Source organism: Rhinolophus sinicus, chromosome 5 (assembly GCF_057876585.1).
Source record: "Rhinolophus sinicus isolate RSI-liver-muscle chromosome 5, RSI-T2T, whole genome shotgun sequence".
Taxonomy (NCBI): Eukaryota; Metazoa; Chordata; class Mammalia; order Chiroptera; family Rhinolophidae; genus Rhinolophus; species Rhinolophus sinicus.
The window spans coordinates 59,508,091-59,529,607 of record NC_142505.1 but is presented as its reverse complement, the minus strand read 5'-3'; the positions used below and the strand labels follow the sequence as shown (position 1 = coordinate 59,529,607).

Genomic DNA, 21,517 nt, shown 5'->3' with positions numbered 1-21,517 from the left:
TCTGTCAGGTCTCTGCTGAAATATGAACTTACTCCCTACCTCCTTGTGCATAATAGCGATTCCCACTTTGGGCAGCACGAGTCTCCCTTTTCCCCTCCATAGCACCCATGCTATTCAAAGACTATTTTCTCATTTGGATATTGCTCCCCTAAAATGTAAGCTCTGTGAGAATGGACCTTAGTCAATTTACTTGACTGTTATTTTCCCTAGTAGCTCAAATGGCTCAGAAGTATTAGATGCTCAATAAATATTTATTCAGTGAAAGGCTGAATCAGAACTTAGTGCTTAGCAAATTGTTAGCACATAGTAGGCACTCAGTAAATATTTTTGAATGAATGAATGCCTGAAAGAAGAAGTATAAATATTACCAAAACAAATATAGGGCATTCAACCTAGTTGGAGGACTCGTATGGTATATAGAAGAAGTCAGGGGAGTTCAGCCATTTTGATTGTGTTAATACAATACGCCAAACAGCAGTCAAACTTTGTTACAGTTGTGGTAACACTAGAATGCATGAGTGGGGATGGGAACTCTGTTAAACCCTTTACTCCCAGATAACCATCTGACCCACCCCGCTGCTCTTGGACATACATATACTCACCCAGCTGGCAGCTTTCGTCGTCCTGCAGTTTCTTGCCAAGAACAGATATTAAAAGTGTCCCATAGAGAAATTATCATCAGGATTGACCAACTGGAAGCCAAACCCAGAAGCTATTTTTCAGCATTCCTCAACTCCCAGGAGAGACACAGAGGAAAAGGAGCAGAGATTAGAGGCAGGGTTCTAGAAGTGTTCTAGAAGCCTTACGAAGGCTGAGTTGTGTGGGTAGAGGAATTATATATGGTATAGAGTGGGGAGTCCTGTGTGTGAACATTTTGGGAGATGAATTTCCTTTGTCTCTTTAAATGTTTAGCCTTTCAGTTACTAATAATACGAAAGGAGCTATATGCTTTCTTCTGGAGCTGTGTCAGGATTTGCTCCATAAATTACCTGGGAGGCTGCCATATGCAAATGCAAGAAGAAATAGCAGACTTGATATTCGTGGTGATAGCTTAGTTATCCTGGAGGGAAAGGGAAGGAGAAGTAGGTATCATTTTTCTTAGTAACATTTTTCTATCAACGCCCAGATTCCATAACTGTTCTTACTTGGTAACAGGTTGAGACTGGCCGAGAAATTTTAGTAATAGCAAGTTAACATAAATTTTATGATAATCCCACATAATAGTTATAGTGGATTGCTAGTCTCCTTTGGAAAGTATTTTAAAGACCTGTTCACAGTATTCTTTTCGATATAGAAAACCACATATGGAGATAAAAATATGATTATCTCCCCACACACAGATCACTTTGCTTTTAAAGTAATGATCACTGATTAGCAACACTCAGCTCACATACAAAGGGAAAAAAGAATGAGGTAAATATTAATCATCATTGTATGCCAATAACAACTAATATAAATATATTTCATTATAACTAACAACAATAATACAGTTTATGAATGAGGATAGTGAGTCTCTCAGACAGGTTGTAAAAGTTGCCTAAGGACACCTCACCATTATGTGACAACTCAGAGCTTTGGCTCTAGAGCTGCCAGATATGAAAGTTCATGCTCTAAATCAAGGTGCTATACTGGGCACTGATGCTTCATGTAATATATAAATTTCTTCATTTGTAAGTTGTATGGTATACCCCAGCACATTCTATGTTATTTTAGTATTCCACAATGTTTTAATGGGGTCAGAGTGCTTTTTGTTTTTTTTAATTTAGGTAAAACTCAATAACATAAAGTTTACCGTTTTAATTCATTTTAAAATACGCAGTGGAACTTAGTACATTCACAATGTTGTGCAACCATCACCACTATCTAGTTCCAGGACATTTTCATCACCCCAAAAGGAAATCTCATAACCATTAAGCAACACTCCCCTTCCCTCCTCCTCCCAGCTCCTGGTAACTACTAATTTATTTTCTCTCTCTATGGATTTGTGTATTCTAGACATTTCATATGAATGGGATCATAACCTGTGAGGTCTTTTGTATTTGGTTCTTCCACTTAGTGTCATGTTTTCAAGGTTCTTCATTATAATAGTATACATTACGACTTTATTCCTTTCTATAGCTGAATAATATTCCATTGTATGGATAATCACATTTTGTTCATCCATTCGTATGTTGGATATCAGACTGTTTCCATCTTTGACTATTGTGAATATTTCTATTATGCACAGTCATGCACAAGTTTTTGTTTGTACACCTGTTTTCAATTCTTTTGAGTATTTATACCTAGGAGTAGAATTACTGGGTCATAAAGTAATTCTGTGTTTTGCTTATTGAGGAACAGTGTCTGCATCGTTTTACAGTCCCACCAGCAATGTATAAGGATCCCATTTTCTTCATATCTGCACCAACATTTGTAAATTTCCATTACAAAAAGTTATACCCACCATTCTAGTGGGTGTATAGTGGCATCTCATTATGGTTTTGATTTGCATTTCCCTAATGACTAATAATGTTCTATATCTTTTCATGTGCTTCAGAGTGTTTTTTCAAATAAACTTTGAATTTTAGATTTAGTTTTAGATTTAGTTTTTAGATTTAGATTTAGTTTTAGATTTACAGAAGACTAGCAAAGATTATATAACAACATTTGAGAACACAATCTCTATATCAAATGTCCTGGACGGCATCTCTATTCCTGCTCCACTTCTTCCACCTTAGGCTTGAACTTTTTGATAGAGAAATATGTCATCAGAAAACATTATAGTTACTAATGAAGGCTCTGATACACTGCTTACTTTGCCTACAAAATGGGGTAGATTGTATTACAGCGACATTAGAAATTCATATGAAGGTACATAGGACCGTGATTAAGGACATGGTCTTAATCACACAGGTCTGAATACTGGTTGTGTCATCTCAGACAAGGTACTTTACCTCTTTGGCCCTCAGTCTCTTCTTCTATAAAATAGGGATAGCATTAACCTCACAGTGTCGTTATAAGGATCAAATGAGAAAACTTATTGAAAGTCCTTACATGCAGTGTTTGGCACTCAATAAATGAGGCATATACTTCGTTTGTTTGCTTGCTTGCTTGTTAAAGCACAGAGCAATCACCTAATTTGTCTGTTTTCCCATGTTTTGTCAGGATCCATGAGAGACTGTCATTCTATCTCTGCGTCCTTCGTTCATTCATGCATGTATTCATTCATTTTTCAAATATGCATTGGGCCTATGCTGTGTGTCAAGTTGTGGGCAAGAAGCTGCAAACAGGTGAATAGTAGTCAAAACCATAGGTCTCGAAGCAGAGGAACCTAGGATTAAATCCCAGCTACCACTTCCTAGGTGTGTGATCCTGTGCAAGTTACATTGTCTTGTTATGTCTCTGTTTCCTCATCTGTAAAATGGCAATACTAATACTCCTTGCCTCATAGAGAGGGTTAAATAAATGCATCATCTAAAACATTTACCGAAACATTTACCTGACACAGTGAGCACTCACTTAAAAAATGTTACCCACCGTTTGTTATAGTCCTGATTCTGATCAAGACAAAGACAAATTATTGTAAAGATTTAATGAGACAATAAATGCAAAGATGTGAGAGTGCATGACATATTGTAAAGATGTCTCAATATAAATGTTATTCTTTTGATTTTTTTTCCCAAACATTTAAAAATGTAAAATCATTCTTAGCTCACTGGTCATAAAGAGGAAGGTTAAGGAATGGATTTGGCTGTGGGCCGTGACCCCTGGTGTAGTGTACCACACACAGAAAGGATGACTATGGTTTCATGAAACTTTTGTTTCAACCATATGTATATATGTACGTATGTGTATGTGTGTATGTGAGCTGGGTAGTGAAGCAAAATGCATTGCTCATAGTGAACAGCAATCTAAAAAGTTTGAGAATGCTAACCTAGAGAAGGATTGCAGCTACCCAGAGAGCAGTGTCAGGAAACACCAGCTCGCTTTAGCAAGCTTTGATAGTTTTAGGCTTTAGTGGTGTCGATTCAAAAAGTAAAGTCATAACAGGTGATATGTTCAAATAAAATTAATAACTGAGGGGGAAATTGGGTCTAGTCTAAAACAGGATAACCTAGGATTTAAGTTTAAAAAAGAAAATAAGAAAAGAATTGCTACCTGTTTTGTTTTTGCTCCCATCACTCAGTTGTGAGTATTCCCAGCACTCTCAGGATTCTAGAGGAGAGGTCAAAAGATCAAGGTCAAATATCTGAAAAATGCAGATGCTGTGAGTTTGGAAGCAGAAACATTACCAAGCCTATGCCAGCTTGTGCACTCACTAAAGCAAAGGGCTAATTTAATAATTAAAACTGCAGTGTCTTCTAACTCTTAGCTTCATTCAGCAGTCTGGGCTGCAGGGGAAGTCCTCGGAGTACCCAAACTCAGGCATGCTGAATTTCTCAGCCAGGAGTGTCAGGAATGTTCGGAATACAAAGACGTTAAATTTGGACACTGACTTCCAAGGGGATGTTGCTCTTAACAACTCTGGCTTTGGGTAATCCTCCCCTTAGCCGGCAAAGGTCCATAAAAACAAACTTAAAATTCTAGGAACATGATAAATCTTGGAAGTATATAATATATATATTTGGGGGGGGGGGGCAGGGGGCGGATCCTCATTCATCTGGCTACAAGATTTTGTGGGGAACAATTTTCACAAATTGGCACAGTTCAAGGAGCAAGGTTGCTCAGATTATGGATTGCTTAATTATCCTGAGTCATTTCCCAAAACTGCACATAGCGTTTGCTGGATCAGCTTTGTGGCAAGACAGAATTGTGCTTTATGGAACCATATATTCACACCGTGGACAACTGTAACCATCTGAGAACCCTCTGAATGGTTCCAATAAAACACACCTTTGAGTACCATAATGGGATCATAAAACTGGACTTTGTCTTTCACTTCTTCAAATACTATTAAAATAAATTGGGGGGGGGGGAGGAGGCAAGAAGTTCCAACTATGGTACCTTTAATTTCTGAAGCCATGCTTGCAAATTACAATCCTCTCTAATGAGCTGTCCTCCAGGACCACCTTATGTTCCCTGTTGTTGAACTTACAGAATGTAATTGAACTGGTATGTGTTCTTGTGCAAGTAACCAGTTAGCATACTTCTTCCAGAGAAAAAAAAAGTGTCTTTTAGTTTTGTACTATCATAGCCTAGTAGGACTTGACAAAATAAGTATTTAACCAACATTTGGTGAATTAACCAATGAATGAAAACAATCTACCATCATCATGGGACATCTTGGAATATTTAATTCTTTTTTTCAGTGTAGCCTCAGAGAAACTTAAGATTCATTTCAGAACATTTGAAATCAATCTTACGTATTTTAACAAGCCATCTGTATTAAAGTATAACAATTGATGGCTTCCTTTGTAAAGGGTTCAATCCTGCACTATTACCAGCTTCAGAATATCTTCAAAATATCTACCAAAATGTGGGCCAACCACTGCAGCTTTGATTGAAATCAAACTCTCACTACATTGGAATTCTTGGAATTCTTATAACTGTAGGAAAGGCGACCGTGATAAGAGCCTACAGATAACCATGCTGACGAGGTTCCCAGAGTCGTCCCAGGTCCACACACACTCTGCCAGGTTTGATCAGACAGCTGATGATGTTTGTGACTTACTTGTGTTTATTGTCAAAGCCACTGAAAAGTAGGCAAATTCTACCTTTACTCTCAACAATTGAAACTGAAAGCTGTAATAAAGACTGAATTTTCTCTGATTGCTTTGTTAATCTGGTAGTGAAAATCACCTTTCTTCTGGCATTGCTAGACCTGAATGAGGTAAGCTGCTTGGGGCTATCTTTCCTGGCTGTTTGGAAAAGGCCACTGTCTGTAGTAGGGCAGCATGAGGGCAACAGAGCAAAGCAGGAGAGAGACGGGTTGGGGTGGGAGAGAGAGAGCGAGAAATAGAGATAGAGAGAGACAGAGAGAGAGAGAGAGAGAGAGAGAGACAGAGACAGAGACAGAGACAGAGACAGAGACAGAGACATAGAGAGAGACAGAGAGAGAGAGAGAGAGAACTGAGGGCATCTCTTGAGCCTCTTCATCTAGCCAGGCTGAAATCCAGTTTCACCTCTAGTATTATCAGTTATATGGGGTAATACATTTCCTTTTTTGCTTAGGCTAGGTCAACTGGGTTTCTATCACTGGTAACCAAAAAACCCTAGTACAGATAATTACTTTAGCCCCATTCAGAATCCTAAATGATTATTAATAGGGCATTGGATAAACACATTTTGAAACATTCAAAGAATGGAATATTGTTAAGCTATTGAAAGTGATAAACATAGGTCCGTAATTACAGATAAGAAATTGATGATATATTTGGTGAGTGAAAAAGGATTATTTTATTTAATAAATTATCTATAAATCCCAAAAGGAGAGAAAGCGAGCGAGAGAGAGACTATATGCACTTAAGAGGTACTATGTGTGTATGTGTGTGTGTGTGTGTGTGTGTGTGTGTGTGTATGTATTAGGCAAAGACCAGGAGGAGATACACCCAGTGTAAAAAATGGTTCTCTTGTTCTCTTGGTAATAGAATTTTGAATATCTTAATTTAATGCTGCCTTTTTACTTATCTGTTTTTTAAATTGTTCTGTAAAAACTTGTATCAGTAGAGTATTTTTTAAAATATAGACATTCCACCCTTGTTTCAATGTGTGTTTTCCTCCTCTTTCATTCAGTTCTGTTCTGGTGCAGTAAAGTTTTAAAGCTATACAATAAGGAAGAAAAGAGTGAACACCTTCAATAACAAAATCCTGTGTTATTTAAGCATCGACCATGTTCAGATTATTATATTTTCATAGAGTTGGTGGGAGATGGAATAAAAGATATAAATGTCTGTAATCAAGAAAATGCAAATATCCTGTTCTCAAGGAAATTAACAATATCAACAGATGTATTTTCAGTAAAATTATGCAGGATAATGTGCTAATTTGGGATATTTAGTGTTTTATACAGCTGAATCATTAGGAGAAATTTTAGGGGAGAAATTTTAGGAGAGGTTTTCATGATAAATTCTTCTCCAGGTTTCTGGAACTATCATCAAATATCAAATCTTCCAGTTACCCATCTCATTGTTCCCATAGACATGAACCAGAACATTAGCCAGGATTAAACTCTCCTTCTTGGAGCTCCTTCTCTGGGGTACTAAAATAGTTCACATGTGATGTCTTAAAAGGTCACCAGAATTAACATTTTATTTATTCTTGCTTAGCTGATAGTACTAAAAGGAGAACTACTACGGTCAGAGAAAATCACCCAAATGCCTCCCTGTAAGGAAAAGAGCAGGTTATCAAGTGAATCATAAAAATGCCACCAGGAAGAGATGACTAGGAAAATGGCCCTCACTGCCATTTACCTGCTACCTGAACTAATGGCTTCAACCTCCTTTGTTGCTCTAAATCATCAGTTACCTTACTGAATACGTACAAAGCATTTATACTAGTATTGATATCTATAACATATGCCTCTTGATGGTATTTTTCAGAAATTAAAAGATAACCAAGTTATATGTTCTTCTTTGCCCCATAGCTGACCACTTATTTCGCATCCTCACGTTTTCAGAAAAGTGATGTAAAATACCACTTGCACTGCAATTATAAATTTCTTTAATCACAACTGGAAAACTTTGGGAAGAAATCTATTTGGGAAAAAGAGAAGACATGAAGATTTTATATTCATGAGTTCCCCCCCCCCCCCTTTAGTGGAACTAGGTATATGAAAATAAGATCTTACTTTGTATAGAGTTTATTGTGTTACAGTTTAGGTCTCATTTGAATCTACTGTGTTTATTAAGAGTTCGTTGTTGAAATGCTAACACAATAACAGTATAAGGATGTTTGGCACATCACCTGTACCACAGCCCACAGATCTCCAAACACTTTAGAAATGTTTACAAATTAATCCTCGTTACATTTCAGTAAATTATCCAATCTTCAGAGCCCACAGATGGGGAACTGGAGATTGGATTCCAGAATGGAACACTGTATTCCTTCAGATTAAAGGGAAGAAATGGGAGGGTGACTTAATTAGTGAGCCCACACTATGTGGCAGATGCAGGAGCCAAAAACAATGCTGTTACCCAACTATACTAAATGGCAGTTGGCCACATCCTACACTCTCTTAGTGCAGTGGTTCTGAGCATGGGTTTTTGGGGTTTGGGTCATGCCTCTGGGTTCACATCCTAGCTTTACCACTTCTAAGCTGTTGAGCAAGTTTCTGTACTTCCCTAACTTCACTTTCCTCGATTGTAAAATCAAGGTCATTTATGTAAAATCAGGTCACACCTACTTCACAAGGTTGTGATGATTAGATAAAATAATGCACATAGCTATCCAGGCACACATGGTAAATCTCAAAGTGAGGTATTTTATAGCATTATTTTTCCCTCTTGGAATGTATTATCAAAGTCATATTCTACGTGAAAGAAGCCAGAACACGAGGATCCCACTTTACATCTCTTCAAGAAAAATCTACTTCAAAATGAGATAATTATAAGCTCTTTCAAGAAATAAATACCTTGGCTCCAGCCACCAAATCTAAAAAGGCTTTGCAACAAAGGTCACATATTCTGCAGTTTAGTGTCACACTTCATCCATGTCTTCATTTAACAAATGTGTATGGTGCACACTCCACGAAAGGCATGGGTTTAGGTGCTGAGGATTCAAAGGTTGGATAGGATAGATAATTTCTGCCTTGAAGTTGCTTCCAGTCTGGGGTACAGGAACTGGACCAGGTGAAATACAGTAGACAAAAAAGGTCAGAGGAGGAGAGTTTGGGAACATCATAAACTTAGTTCCTGGAAATTGGTGGTCTTAGCTGCTTTAGAGGTTCAAAATACTTATGTTCTTGGAATACAATATCTCTCTACACGTCTCTCCATCCTGTGCACTCAGGTATCCCTTCTTTTCTTGGGGCTATTCCACATCTAAAATCTGAAGTGTGCTAAATTCCAAGTACTTTTCCCTTCCCAGCTGCGGGACACCTGGAATCCTGGAGAGGGGAGATGGTGCTGCTGCAGTGGGATGAAACACACAATACTTGGTTTTGCCCATCCTTCGGACTTCTCCAGGTGGGAGCAAGAGTTGAATGGGGAGGTAGGAAGAGGCCCCTGATTCTAGGCAGGTGGGGAAATTCTTGGCAAGCAATCAGACTACTAGAATATGGAGTGGGCAAGTGGGGTAACACACAAGGTAAAGCTTACTAGTGATTTGTAGGGGACTCAGTGACTCCATTTCTAACATGGTATGCAAAAATGTCCATTCAACAAATAGTTGTGCATTAACTAGGTAGCAGGCACTGTTCTAGGAACTGGGAATACATCAGCAAACCTAAATGCCAAAGTTCCCTACCCCCCTGGAACTTATACTCTATAGGAAGATATGGACTACAGGTTTATTCTCCAAAAGGGTCTGTGATGCTCAGGAATAGAGATGCTAGACCTGTGGTCCTCAATGTTATGTACCAGCACCACTTCAGGGGAAGCCTAAAAGTCCTGGGATTCTGATGGGCTGGATCATTGTTTGCGTTTGAAAAGGAACGTTTTGAAGCTCCCACTCGTTTTGATTCAGTCAAGTGTGAGATAAACTGATTGCTTCTGAGAAAAGAGAATGGAGATGAAGTTTCCCTCACCAAGAAGAGTCAAGGATAATTGGCTACTGTCTTCTTTCACAAATACTACAAGGCAAGGGGATTTTCAGTTCTGGATATCCCTAGAGAGAAGCATCAATATTCTCCTCTTATTTTTATTAGCTTAGATAGCACTCTCCAAAGAGTGCTTTAAAAATATTTAAACGTGTGCCTATGTATTTTAAGATTAGAAAGGAGAGCAGGAATTATCATCATCATCTAACTTGAAACCCCAAACGATTTCCTAATTCTCTTTCCAAATACTACTGCTACTACTACTACTACTACTACTAGTATAAGTTTTTATTATATGTCATTTTACAAGTATTCACTTGACAAGCTGGGCATTTTACAAGTGTTCACCTATGTAATACTCCCAAGTACATTGCGAGGTATTGTTATACTCAGGGGAGAAACTAAGGCTCTGAGGGTCACGGAGCTTATTCAAGTTAAACCCAGAGGCCAGATCTCAACCCTGGCCGCAGCTGGCATCCATCTTTCCTGAGTCCCTTCCACTCATCTTCCTTATTTAGCACTTGGAATCTCTCCTGTGACCAAAGCAGAACAAACAAGTTATAAATCACTAAGGAAAAAAAAATTGCTTGGGGGACTCTAGCGCCCAGGCTGATTTCGGGAGTATTCGGAGGGCAGCCTTCTGGGTGTAGGGTCTTCTTTCTGTCGGCATCTCCCGAGCTCCTTCCTAAACCTAGCCAGGACAAACGCTCGGCTATCCCCAGTCCCCGGAGGGCGCCGGAGGCAGCACCGGCTCTGGGGCTGCGAATTCCGAGAGGTGGCTGCCGCGCCCGCGCCCACGCCCTCGCCCTCGCCCTCGCGGGCGCCAGGACGCGGGTGCAGATCCCAGACGTGGGGGTGATCCTTATCTCCTGGCCCCGGGGCAGGTCCGCAGGCTTCCCGCTCAGCCAGGAACTTGAGCCCGGGATAGATGACTGACTCCAGAAGTCTTTGCTGGAAGGGTTGCTGGAAGGGCAGTTAAAAAGCCCTTCTATGTTGAAGCTCCGAAACCCCTGTAATTTGTTGGCTTCTTTCCCTCGCTTACAGTTTTCTGTGTCCTAAAACGTTGGCTCCACAGTTTAAGGGTACGGGTAAGTGTGTGTGGGAGCGTGTGACGCTCACAGGGATCCCAGATGGGGCATCAGGAGGCACCCACCGCCCCCCTCCCCAGGGTCCCAGAGACACTGGCCAGCTCCACTCCAGGACCCGAACCTGCCGGCTCACTGCCGGCGCGGGGCAGACATCAGTCTCGGGTCCCGCACAGGGGAATCAGAGGGAAATGCGGCGGAGTAGGGGTGGGGGCGGTAGACAAGCTGGGCTGAGTGACCGACAGCGTGGCCAGCCACTGGCCAAGGGCGATTAGGCGGCTTAGGCCGGCGTTGAGTGCGTGCGTGTGTGCGTGAGTGTGAGCGCGAGGGTGAGTGTGTGAGCCTCCCCAGCCCCTACCTGTTTAAAATGGTTTTAAAATGCCAAACCCAGATTGCCCATGTTTCAAAAGTTGCAAACAGTTGGAGTAAAACACGTGCGCTTTCCCCTAGCTCCAAAGGGATTTGCTGCGTCTAAGGCATTGAAAGAAAAGCAGGAATAAGAAGGGTGATTGAAAGGGAGTAACTTGTCTTCTCCATAAATGTCGGTTTTAGGACCCAACGGGAAGCACATTGGAATCTCTCCCTTTGGGAAGGAGGGACGGGGCGGGCCGGCCGACTGGAGACCAAGGGGCGCATGCGCGTGCGTTTTCTCTCGCCGGTCGCTGCGCTCCGCGGCGCGGAATAGAATGAACTGTAACAAAACAAGCTGAGCCTTTGTATCTGCTTAAAGGGGCCGCAGGCACTTCCCTCCTGTTACCCCCACCCCCGCTCCGCTACCGCGTCTCCAGGGCTCCCAGCAACTGGCTGGAAGGGCTTCCCTCACCCTCAGGAACAGCCCGCCAGCGGAGAGGCGAGCCAGGCGGGAGGTAAAGAGGAGATTCCGCATTTCTAAGAGGCAAGAAAGAAAGGAAGGAAGGAAAAAAAAACAACAAACCACCAAAACCCAAGCGGCGCAGAGTGGACTCTGGTCCGGGAGAGCACGGTCGGGCGCTGGAACGTGGACCCAGAAGCACCGGAATGCAAACAAAGCTCGTGGGCGCCAGTGCAGGGCTCGCGGGGAAGCCCAGAAAGTTTGTTTTATGATGGCTTGAGTGCGCGAGTGTGTGCAGGGGAGTGAGGCTACCAAGTTTCTCTCTCCCGTGGCGTTATTTTTGGGAAGATGTCTCTCCCATGAACCAGCGGGGACTGGGGGCTTGTGCTGCGGGGGGCACCTGTCTCATTTTATTTATTTTTTTTGGGGGTAGGAGGGGTGTAACTCGTCATGTCGAAAGTGATCCAGAAGAAGAACCACTGGACTAGCAAGGTTCACGAATGCACCGTGAAGCGGGGACCCCAGGGCGAGCTGGAGGTGACGGTGCTGGGGGGCGCGGAGAACGGGGAGTTTCCTTATGTCGGAGCCGTGGCAACGGCCGAGGCGACGGGGCTTCCCGGCGGCGGCGAGGGCCCTAGGCTGGGCGAGGGGCAGCTGCTTCTGGAGGTGCAGGGGATCCGGGTGTCGGGCTTGCCCCGCTATGACGTGCTGGGAGTCATCGACAGCTGCAAGGAGGCCGTCACCTTCAAAGCCGTCAGACAAGGTAAGACGGGACGCGCCTCCGGAGGCGCCCAGAAAAGGGGAGCGGCCTGCGGGTCGCCCCCACTCCCATCTCAATTTCCCGCTTTTCTCCCGCGAGCGCAGCTTAGAGGGGAAATTGAGACCGTGCGCCCTGTCGTGGTGAAATACACAAAGTTGTGGAGAGGTTGCGGGTTGTTTGCCCACCTGCGTTGGGAGGAGGGAATTGGATTTGCTCCGGGTAGCGGGGAGACTTTTTCCAGGCCTGATTTGCCAACCTGTTATCTCAGTCACCAAGTGCAGCGCAGCTTCGCCTGCTCCTGGAGGAGAGTTGGGAGGATTGAGGCTGAGGCCAAGTGGAGGCTCGCCTGGCTCCTTGGGGGAGTGATGCTGCAGACGCAGTGCTGTGTTGTTTTGCCACTGGTCTGTTTCCAGACCTGGAGAATGGGTATGAGTGAGGAGAGGGTTTATGGTTTTTGGACCTACTCCATCAGAAAATGGCCTTTAACCCCGTAACCCTCCAGGTGGGTTCGGACGTGACGGTTCCTAAGCCAGCCGCCTAAAGAGCCTGCATTCACCCCGCAAATGGATGATGCACGTCTCCACCGTGTGGCTCAGCCCCAGGCTTGGGAGGCGGGGAGGGGGTGGGGGGCGGAGGGAAAGGAAGTGTATTTCTCTTTTAGCCTGAATTAAGCCCAAGTTTATGCTGCCACCAACATCACTACCACCCGCATCGCCGTTTCATTATTGGTGATGATAGTTACTATTCATTGTTAGCTTACTACGTGCCAGACTATGTAAAATGCGTCCCTTGCACTACCTTGTTCTGATTCACAATTCTGAGAATGAGTTGTTTTTATAAAGCCCGTATTACAGATAAGGAAACTGGGTCTGACATTGGTTAAGTTACTTGGCCAAGGTCACATGATACTAAACTGAGGGTTCCAGCCCTTGCTGCAGAGCCTGAAGCACTGAGGAGGGAGAGGTGGGGGCACTGACCCTTGTGGGAGGAGGGAGTGGAAGCAAATGACTCACCAAAGTCTGTAGAGCAGGGATGGCCTCTCCTTTGGCTGCTGGTGGTGGGGAGTCCCTTTCATCGCAGGTGTAGGCAAGGAAGGGGGTGTCCCTGTATCAGTCCAACAGAAAAGGACTCCATTCCCTTAAAGGGAGGCCTTATACTACCAAGTGCCATGATGCAGTTTCTCTCCCAAGAAAGCACTGGAAGAGGTGGCAAAGTCCAGGGTGGTGAAAAGTTCCCATGTGTGCCTCCTGGTCTGGAAGGGCAACAGCAGTTGGAGGAATGGATCAAAGGAAAAAAGGGCTGGGCAGGGCTAGGCTGGTCCTGTCTTGGAAACAAGCCTGTTAGGGGACAGGGAGGAGGGAACCAGAGGGGAATATACAGGCCTTTTAGCTTTGGGAGCTGAGGGGCAGATGCACAGGTATAGAAAGCTCCTTCCATTTATGTCCTCATTGTTCACTTGGATACCTCCTCCAAGAAGCCCTCCAAGCATCCAGCTAGTGATCTAAATCTAACTGTGAGTTAGATCACTCCCCTCATTTCCATACCAGGTGGTAAACTAGTTAAGGGGAGAGACTGTGCTTCATTCATTGCATATCTCCTCTGGCTTTGCTTAAGGCTCAATACCTAGCCTCACTGTGCGAATGTGTCCTCATCTGTAAACTGGCTTTCTTGAGGGTGTTACATAAGCTGATAAGTGGAAAGTATTCAGAACAGTGCCTGGCACATAGTAGTAAGTGCTCAATAAAGAGTAGCTATTGTTATATTTAAATTGAATTCGAGAATTAGTTATTTCTAGGTCTAGCTTTTAGTGTCAGGAAACTGGATTATGAATTTAATGCTGGTACCTGGATTATCAGGACTTGGTAGAACTGTAGAGAAAATACTACATTTGATGGGAGCAGCTTAAGGTCTCAGGTCAGGGGCATTTTGGAGAAAGGGCTGGAGGAAGGACAGCCAGGGGTATCATCTAGTGAGGGATCTGCTTGTGTTTAATGGGTCCTGTGTGGGGGCTTGTTTTGAGTGTGCAACACAAGGTGCTGTGTGGGGCTGAACCTCTTCCTCCTACCAGTTTTCGAAGATCTGGGAGGCATTGTCCCAGGGCCGCCTCATCGTGGAATTTAGGAGGGGTTGGTTAGATAATCAAGTGTGTTTGGAATCAGACACCTCTGGGTTGGAAGGAAACTGTAGTGTCTCCAAGTGTTATGTTATTTCTCTTCACCCAGAACGATTCTGTGTGCTGTACAGGAATGTTCATAGCAGGTGAGTGTGCGTGTGTGTAAATATACTTGTTCTACTTGTAGTGGGACAGAATAAAGACGTGGATGGGGACACTTGAATGGGCTGGAATACACTAAAAGTGAAAGCTACTATTTCATGTGATAATTACGGGCACTGTTAGCTCTTCTAACATCTTCATTACAGAAAGATGGCACTAGAAAGCATTTCACTGGTCTTCTGTTCCCTCTTTTATATCGAGAATATTATTTAAATTACATGACAGAACTGCTCTTACTGTGTCTTCATTTCTGTGTTTTACTCATGTTAGATAGGCTCGTACTTGGTACATGGTAAAGGAAAGTGTTACTTTTGTGTTGTCTGCACCCTGAGCTAGCCACTCCCAGGGACATGGGTCACTCTGGGTGCTGTCTGTATGGAAATGTCACGGTCTCCTTGTGGGAGAAAATTCTGCTGTTTCCATCTCATGGCAGCTCTCTGGAAAGATGCACAGACCAAAATAGTCTGTAGCAAATGGTATTATATGAAGCAGGACTGGACTGGGAAGGAATCAAGCTAAGTGGATCTACCAGGTTGGAGTTGGTTCATTTTAAATGGAGAACCATAGTCTTTTGCCACAAGGTGCCTGAAAAAATTTACATATACCTATGTAGGCTATATAAAGTATGTTATTTTATATATGTAATAAAGCATATATGCATACTTTATAAGCATATAAGTACCTATAGTGAAATGCACAGATCTTCAGTTATAGTTTGATGGGTTTGGACCAATGCATATGCTCATGCTACCTTCACCCAAATCAAGATATAGAACATTTCTATCACTTGAGAAATTCCCCTCGTGTCCCTTTCCAGTCAGTTCCCACCACCTTCTCCAGAAGCAAAGGCTGTTTGATTCCTTTCACCATGGATTAGTTTTGCCTATTATTGAAGTTCAAATAAATGAAATAATGCAGTATGTACTCTTTTGTGTCTGTCGTTTTTCACTCAACAAAATATTTTGGAGGTTTAATATTGTTGTGTTCCTCATTGTTCTTTCTTATTGTTGAATAGTACTCCATTGTATACATGTACCAGTTTGTTTATGTTTTGCTCATCAATGGATATTTGGACTGTTGATCGTTTTTTTGCTATTGAACAACAGCTGTATGAATAAAGCTGCTCCATATCTTTGCCAGTGTTAGATCTTGTCTGTCGTTTGAATTTTAGCCATTCTAGTGTATGTGGAAAAAGAAATAAAAGTAATTAAGGAAACTTTGCTATGGGATGTAGCTAGTATTTATTAAGCAGTTGCTTTAGAATGTGCCAGTCCCTTGGCTAAGGTAGTGTTTTGTGGGCAATTTCATTCTTTATTCCTCATACTGGGACTTGGATGTCAGAAAATGAGGTGCAGAGAGTTTGGGTGGCTTTTCCAAGGGTCATACAAGTGGCAGAAGTAGAACTGGAACTCAGCTGTGTTGGATTCCAAAACCCATACTCCTAATTCCTAGGTCAGTGGGTCTCAAAGTAGGGTCCTCAGATCAGTGGTGTTAGCCTCACCTGGGAACTGGTTAGGCATGCAAATCCCCAGGCCTCACCTTCCCGATTCTGAAACTCCTGGGGGTGCTTTTGCAGGTGACCTGGGTTCCATGTATGCCAGCTGGTACTGTTGTCACCTGCAGTCACCCTCTTTGGGCCTAGTTTCTTTATGCCCAAAATAAGTGGGTGTGCCCCTTCGGGTCTTTTGCACTCAAAATGCAGCGATTCCATGAATAACCCAGACTTCAAAAGTTTAAAATGGTGTGATTGTAGATTCCCAAACTGGTAATATTATAAGTCATGCTTACATATTTTAGTAGGTGTCTTTTGTGGTTTTGCAAATTACCCAGGAACCAAAAGTGTCCTTCCACTTTTTTTTTTGAGACAGAATGGAGACAATAAATAAGACACAATTAAAAAACCACACCACCACCAGGCCCTTCCCTCACTGTAGGAGGGAATTATGACCACAGACGATTGAATATAGTTCTTGTGCCTTTCTTTGTTTTGATGTTATGTGTTTATTTTGACGAATTGGAATATATGACAACAGTTCTGTAACAAAATAATTCTGTTGTCCGTTTTAAAACACTGTGCCTTGTCTTTCTTGGTTTCCCAGGAACTCTGCTTCAGGGTCTCTGGACTTGCTTTTCCTTCCCCCTAGATGGTCACAAGATTGACTCCTCTCCTCAGTGTCTATTCAGACAGACTGTCATTGAGCTCCTCACCTGGGGGTATGCTGGGTGGTGTGCTGCTAAGTGCTTAACAACCAGCTCTGGTGGGGGGGGGGGACCCTGATTTGTAGCGTAACTGAAGGTGGGAAGATTTGCATGTAATCAGTTCTCCAGAGCCAGTCTGAGGAGGCCCCAGCACTCCGCTGACCCCTGAACCCTTCTAAAATTGCTCCCTGAGCCATGTGCTGTCCCCTCGTCCAGTTTTGTGTCTTCCATAGTCTTGTCACAATTTCACATTACCTTCTTTTTGTTTTTTTAATAAGATTTTATTGGGGAAGGGGAACAGGACTTTATTGGGGAACAGTGTGTACTTCCAGGACTTTTTCCAAGTCAAGTTGTTGTCCTTTCAATCTTAGTTGTGGAGGGCGCAGCTCAGCTCCAGGTCCAGTTGCCATTGCTAGTCGCAGGGGGCGCTGCCCACCATCCCTTGCGGGAGTCCAGGAATTGAACTGGCAGCCTTGTGGTTGAGGGCCCACTGGCCCATGTGGGAATCGAACCAGCAGCCTTTGGAATTAAGAGCATGGAGCTCTAACCGCCTGAGCCACAGGGCCGGCCCCTCACATTACCTTTTGTTTCTTCTTTGTTGTCTGTCTCCCCTCCCACTAGAACGTAAGGGCCATGAAAACAGGCTTTCTTCACTTGTTCACCTCTCGATTTTCCAGTGCCTAAAATAGTACTTGGCAAATCCTAGGCGCACGCTAAAATGTGTTGGATGCCTGAATGAATTTTGCAGTGTCACTTCTTCCTCAGATGATGAGCACATACCAGACCATCTGCAACCTCTCTTCCCCCTTTCACCCTATTCATTTTTCACTTCTTCTCATTTAGGATCATAATGTGTTCATTTTCTCATCACCAGATCTTCCATTCAGTTGATTCGCTGTGTCTAATTTATACTGAACTATAAATAAATAAATGACCAACAAGGCTTAATGAATTACATTTAAGTGTTTCTGCCTATTGACTGACTGGAGCTTAAGAAGTGAAATTTCAGACGTTTAGCAGGCAGGATGATAAGGGGTTTATCTTTTCTGTTGATGAGGGACCTGCTCTATGTTCAGATCCCTAAGAATGACATTTCACCCCCGTTTTCTTGTAGCATCGTCTCTCTGTGTTCAAAGCTAACCGCAAATCAGATGTTTGCTACAGAAAAGTCTGATTTTTGTCCTTTTATTTGCTCTTAAATTGTGTTTTGTGTTCATGTCTTTTTTTTTTTAACTTAAACTTTCAAAAATCAATCTGTTTTTGTTCTTGGTGCCAAAAGACCACTCTCCGAAGGCTATTTTTAGGTTATACTTTGGAACATTCCACAGCTTTTATAAAAATTAATGCAAGGACAGGCAACCCAACTTGTGCATTGTTTCCAGTGGCCAGTCTTTGCCAATGGCTGTGTTATTTAAAAATAGATTAACTTGACCTTATGATGCAACAGCATACAGTTGGCTCACTGCGTTTTTGGCATTTATTCTCCAGCTAGTTTTGGATGGTAGAATTGATGATATCCACCAAGGGGAATTAAGTGGTTTATAAGCGAAAACATTCTGACATCTCCTTACCACAAGGGTTTACATGAAGGATATTGCTTTATAAACGATGGTTATTTAATGCAGAACACTGGTATCTGATGTTAGTGGTCTCTTCCTTGAGTTTGTATATATGTGTAACAGGATATACTGATTTTGTATACACTGAAAATAAAGGCTGTCAAATTCGTTAAGGGCTGACATTCCCATCCTAAACAAGTAGGTTACTGCGTTCCTGTCTGTCTTCATGCAGCTCATACGGTGAGATCTGTATCCTTGAACAATCCCTGGTAACCACTGGAGCTTTGTGTTACTGCATCCCTATGGATGTCTGCTTCCACGAGCATTTCTTGTGAATTTGTTTTGGTTTTTCCATAGCTGAGCCCCCGTGGATGTCAAGGACACACCTATCATTGACTTCTGCTTTATAGTAAAATGTCCTAAGGAGGCTCCGATGTCTTCTGGATGTCAACTTTTCTGAAGGCATGTAGCAAAATTAGAAATGTAATTTGCCTGCTGCCTCCCAAGTGCTGAGAATAGTGCCTGGGGCATGGTCGTTGCTCAAGTATTTGTTGAACATCCACTGTCAAATTTAGAATTAGAATAAATCTCTCCTGAGCTTTGTTGCCTCTGAACATTCCGATATTTGAAAGTCTGACCATTTAGGTAATTTGTGATGGATCATGTTAAACTTGATAAGGGTTTGACGTTTGCAGTCTCTGACTGGGGCTAAGTAGAGTTTAGCTGATGAGTGTAGGAATGTTCTTGAAGACAATGAGCATTGCTAGCCTGCTGCAGTTGGTCTTCATATCACGGATTGAGGGCAGTACCGTGTTGAGTCATTCAGGGAACCTTGCAAACTCTCTCAGCCTCAGATGAGCTGTGAGAGGGTCTTCTGGGTACCGTCAGTTGTGTGCATAGACATTCTGTTACCATCTCCAGTGTCATGACAGTGAGTTACATAAGAGAATTACACTCACAGCTGAGGTGTCAACCCACCATTACTGCCTGCAGAGCACTTGGTGCACCTTTAATGGGATGCAGTTATGTTTTCCATGATCAGGCTAATCTTTCAGCCCATTATGAGACACGATTCGAAGCTCTTTATGGACAGTGGCTTGATGGTGCAATTAAAAGGCAATTATTCCCCGATTATAAGCCATGTTTCAGAATTATTGCAATATACAGTGTTAGCAGGAGTGCAGTGCTGCTTGTAAGGTGTTCCGTGAGTACCAGTTTCTTGATGTGTTGTGGATTCACAGGTTTTGGATTCAGGCCAGCCTGGGTTAGAAGGCAGGCTTTTTCGCTTGTTAGCTGCATGACCCAGGGTGAGAGGCTGCACCTCTTTGCGCCAGAATTTCTCCCTGTGAAAATGGGGATAATAATGGCACCTACTTCCTAGGGCGGATGGAGGAATAAAATGAGGAGATTTAAGGAAACCACATGGCACAGGGCCAAGCACATAGTGAGTGCTCAATAAATGTTGGCTTCTGTTATCATTTCAACGTTCCCTGTTTGAAAGCACTTGGAAGAGAAGAATCTCTTGAGAGATGGAGATTGTGGTACACAGTTCCCTGGAGAGTTTTCAAGTCTTGAAAAAGCCCTCATTTTTCTGCATGATTCAGATGCTGCTTTTTTAAAAGGCTGGGGCTGGATTAGTTCAGACAAGTAAGCAGGAAACTTCTAGACCTCACCATGCGTAGGTGGAGGCCTGAGCTTCCTGAACTTCTCCCACATTGTCACTGGTGACAGTTGATTCTAATGACTATCACCAGGCCCCAGGTTACAGACAGGCGTGGAGGAAGGACAGGTCCTCTCCCTATTTCCTGGGGGTCCTGGACAGGCCGGACCAGCAAGGATAATCCTTGAGAACGTGACACTGAGGTCCTCTGATCTTCCTGGCACCCTACCTGGGCTCCCAGATCAGGAATGGCTGGGGAGGTAGTGGAGCTTGGTGTTATGAGACTGGTTGGGTACAAATCCAGGCTCTGCCACTTCTCAGCTGAGTGACCATGGGCATGTTAACCTCCCAGAACCTTAATTCCTCCAGTTGAAAGTGAGAATAATACCTACCTCATAGTGTGGTTGTGAGGATTAAATGGGAACATGTATGCAAAACACTTAGTCCTTTGCTTGGCACCTAAGTAGTGCTTACTGAAATACCTACATAATAGCAGTTGTGATCATTTTCAGTTGAGAAATGGAAACCCAACAATGAGTTCATCTAAAGAAGTGGTTCTCAACGGGGGAGATTTTGCCCCCCAAGGGACAGGTGACAATGTCTGGAAACATTTTTTGGTTGTTATGACTGAGGATAGGGGAGTGATGCTGACATTTAGGGAATAGAGGCCAGGGATGCTGCTAAACATCCTACAATGCAGCGTACAGCCCTACACAGAGAATTATTAGCCCCAAATGGCAATAAGGCTGCGACTGAGAAACCCTGCTCTAAGGTCTAACTTTATGGTTGAGACTGGGAATCCAAGTTAGGAGTGGGAAACCAATAATTATACCTTAATTTGTTGATCTTCTCACATGTCAGACAGACCAGGTTTAGGGTTGTACCTGGGTAGGTGATGTCGTTCTCTTTTTAGCTATGAGGAAATTAGCTGGAGAGGTCAGGTATTTTATCCTGTCCTCCAGGCAGCTGACAGAGGTGAGATTCCAGCTTAGATCTGCCTGGTTCCAAAAGTCTTATCCTAAGCTTTGTGAAACAAAAACCTGCAAGATTGAAGGTTGTCCTGAAAGAAAGGGTCTATTGAGCCACATGCTGCCAGAAAGAGGACCAGGTCTTGTGGCGTGCAGTCTAAACCACCAGCGCCAGAGGACTAGATGGAAAAGACGTACAGGTCTGCCATCTTGCGATTGATGGGGTCTTGTGTACATTGAGTTTTGGAGAAGGAAGATGTAACTTGCTTCCAAAGAATTTACATTGGCTATAGGTAAAGGGGGTGGGAGAAGGGGAAGCAGAGGGAATTCTGGGGTAGGTGCAAGTCTGTAAAGAAGTATTTGATGCTTCTGGATTGGTGGGCAAGTCTGGAAAGTTCATGCCCAAGCAAGATGTGGTGGCCTCTGGTGGTCGGCTATTCCTGTTACATAAGAATTGAAATAGCTGCCAGTTGATTCTGTTTTAACATAACATTCAAGAATGGGAGCAGTCTTTTGTTGGTTTCCAC

At 43.1% G+C, this 21,517-nt stretch overlaps 1 protein-coding gene across 20 annotated transcripts in view; it reads left to right on the top strand.

The window, feature by feature from the left end:
* Window positions 1-11,538: 11,538 nt before the first annotated feature.
* The window catches only part of MAGI1 (membrane associated guanylate kinase, WW and PDZ domain containing 1), a 590,782-nt gene continuing 580,803 nt past the window's right edge, over window positions 11,539-21,517 (top strand). For 8 of the 20 annotated variants that reach the window (XM_019757182.3, XM_019757186.3, XM_019757181.3 and 5 more), the window contains exon 1: window positions 11,880-12,332. In XM_019757182.3, coding sequence (XP_019612741.3) covers window positions 12,020-12,332 — 313 coding nt within the window. In that variant the 5' untranslated portion in view covers window positions 11,880-12,019. Of the gene's footprint in view, window positions 12,333-21,517 lie in introns of all 20 variants that reach the window. The other 12 variants (XM_019757197.3, XM_074313247.2, XM_074313246.2 and 9 more) reach the window with 5 other exon arrangements.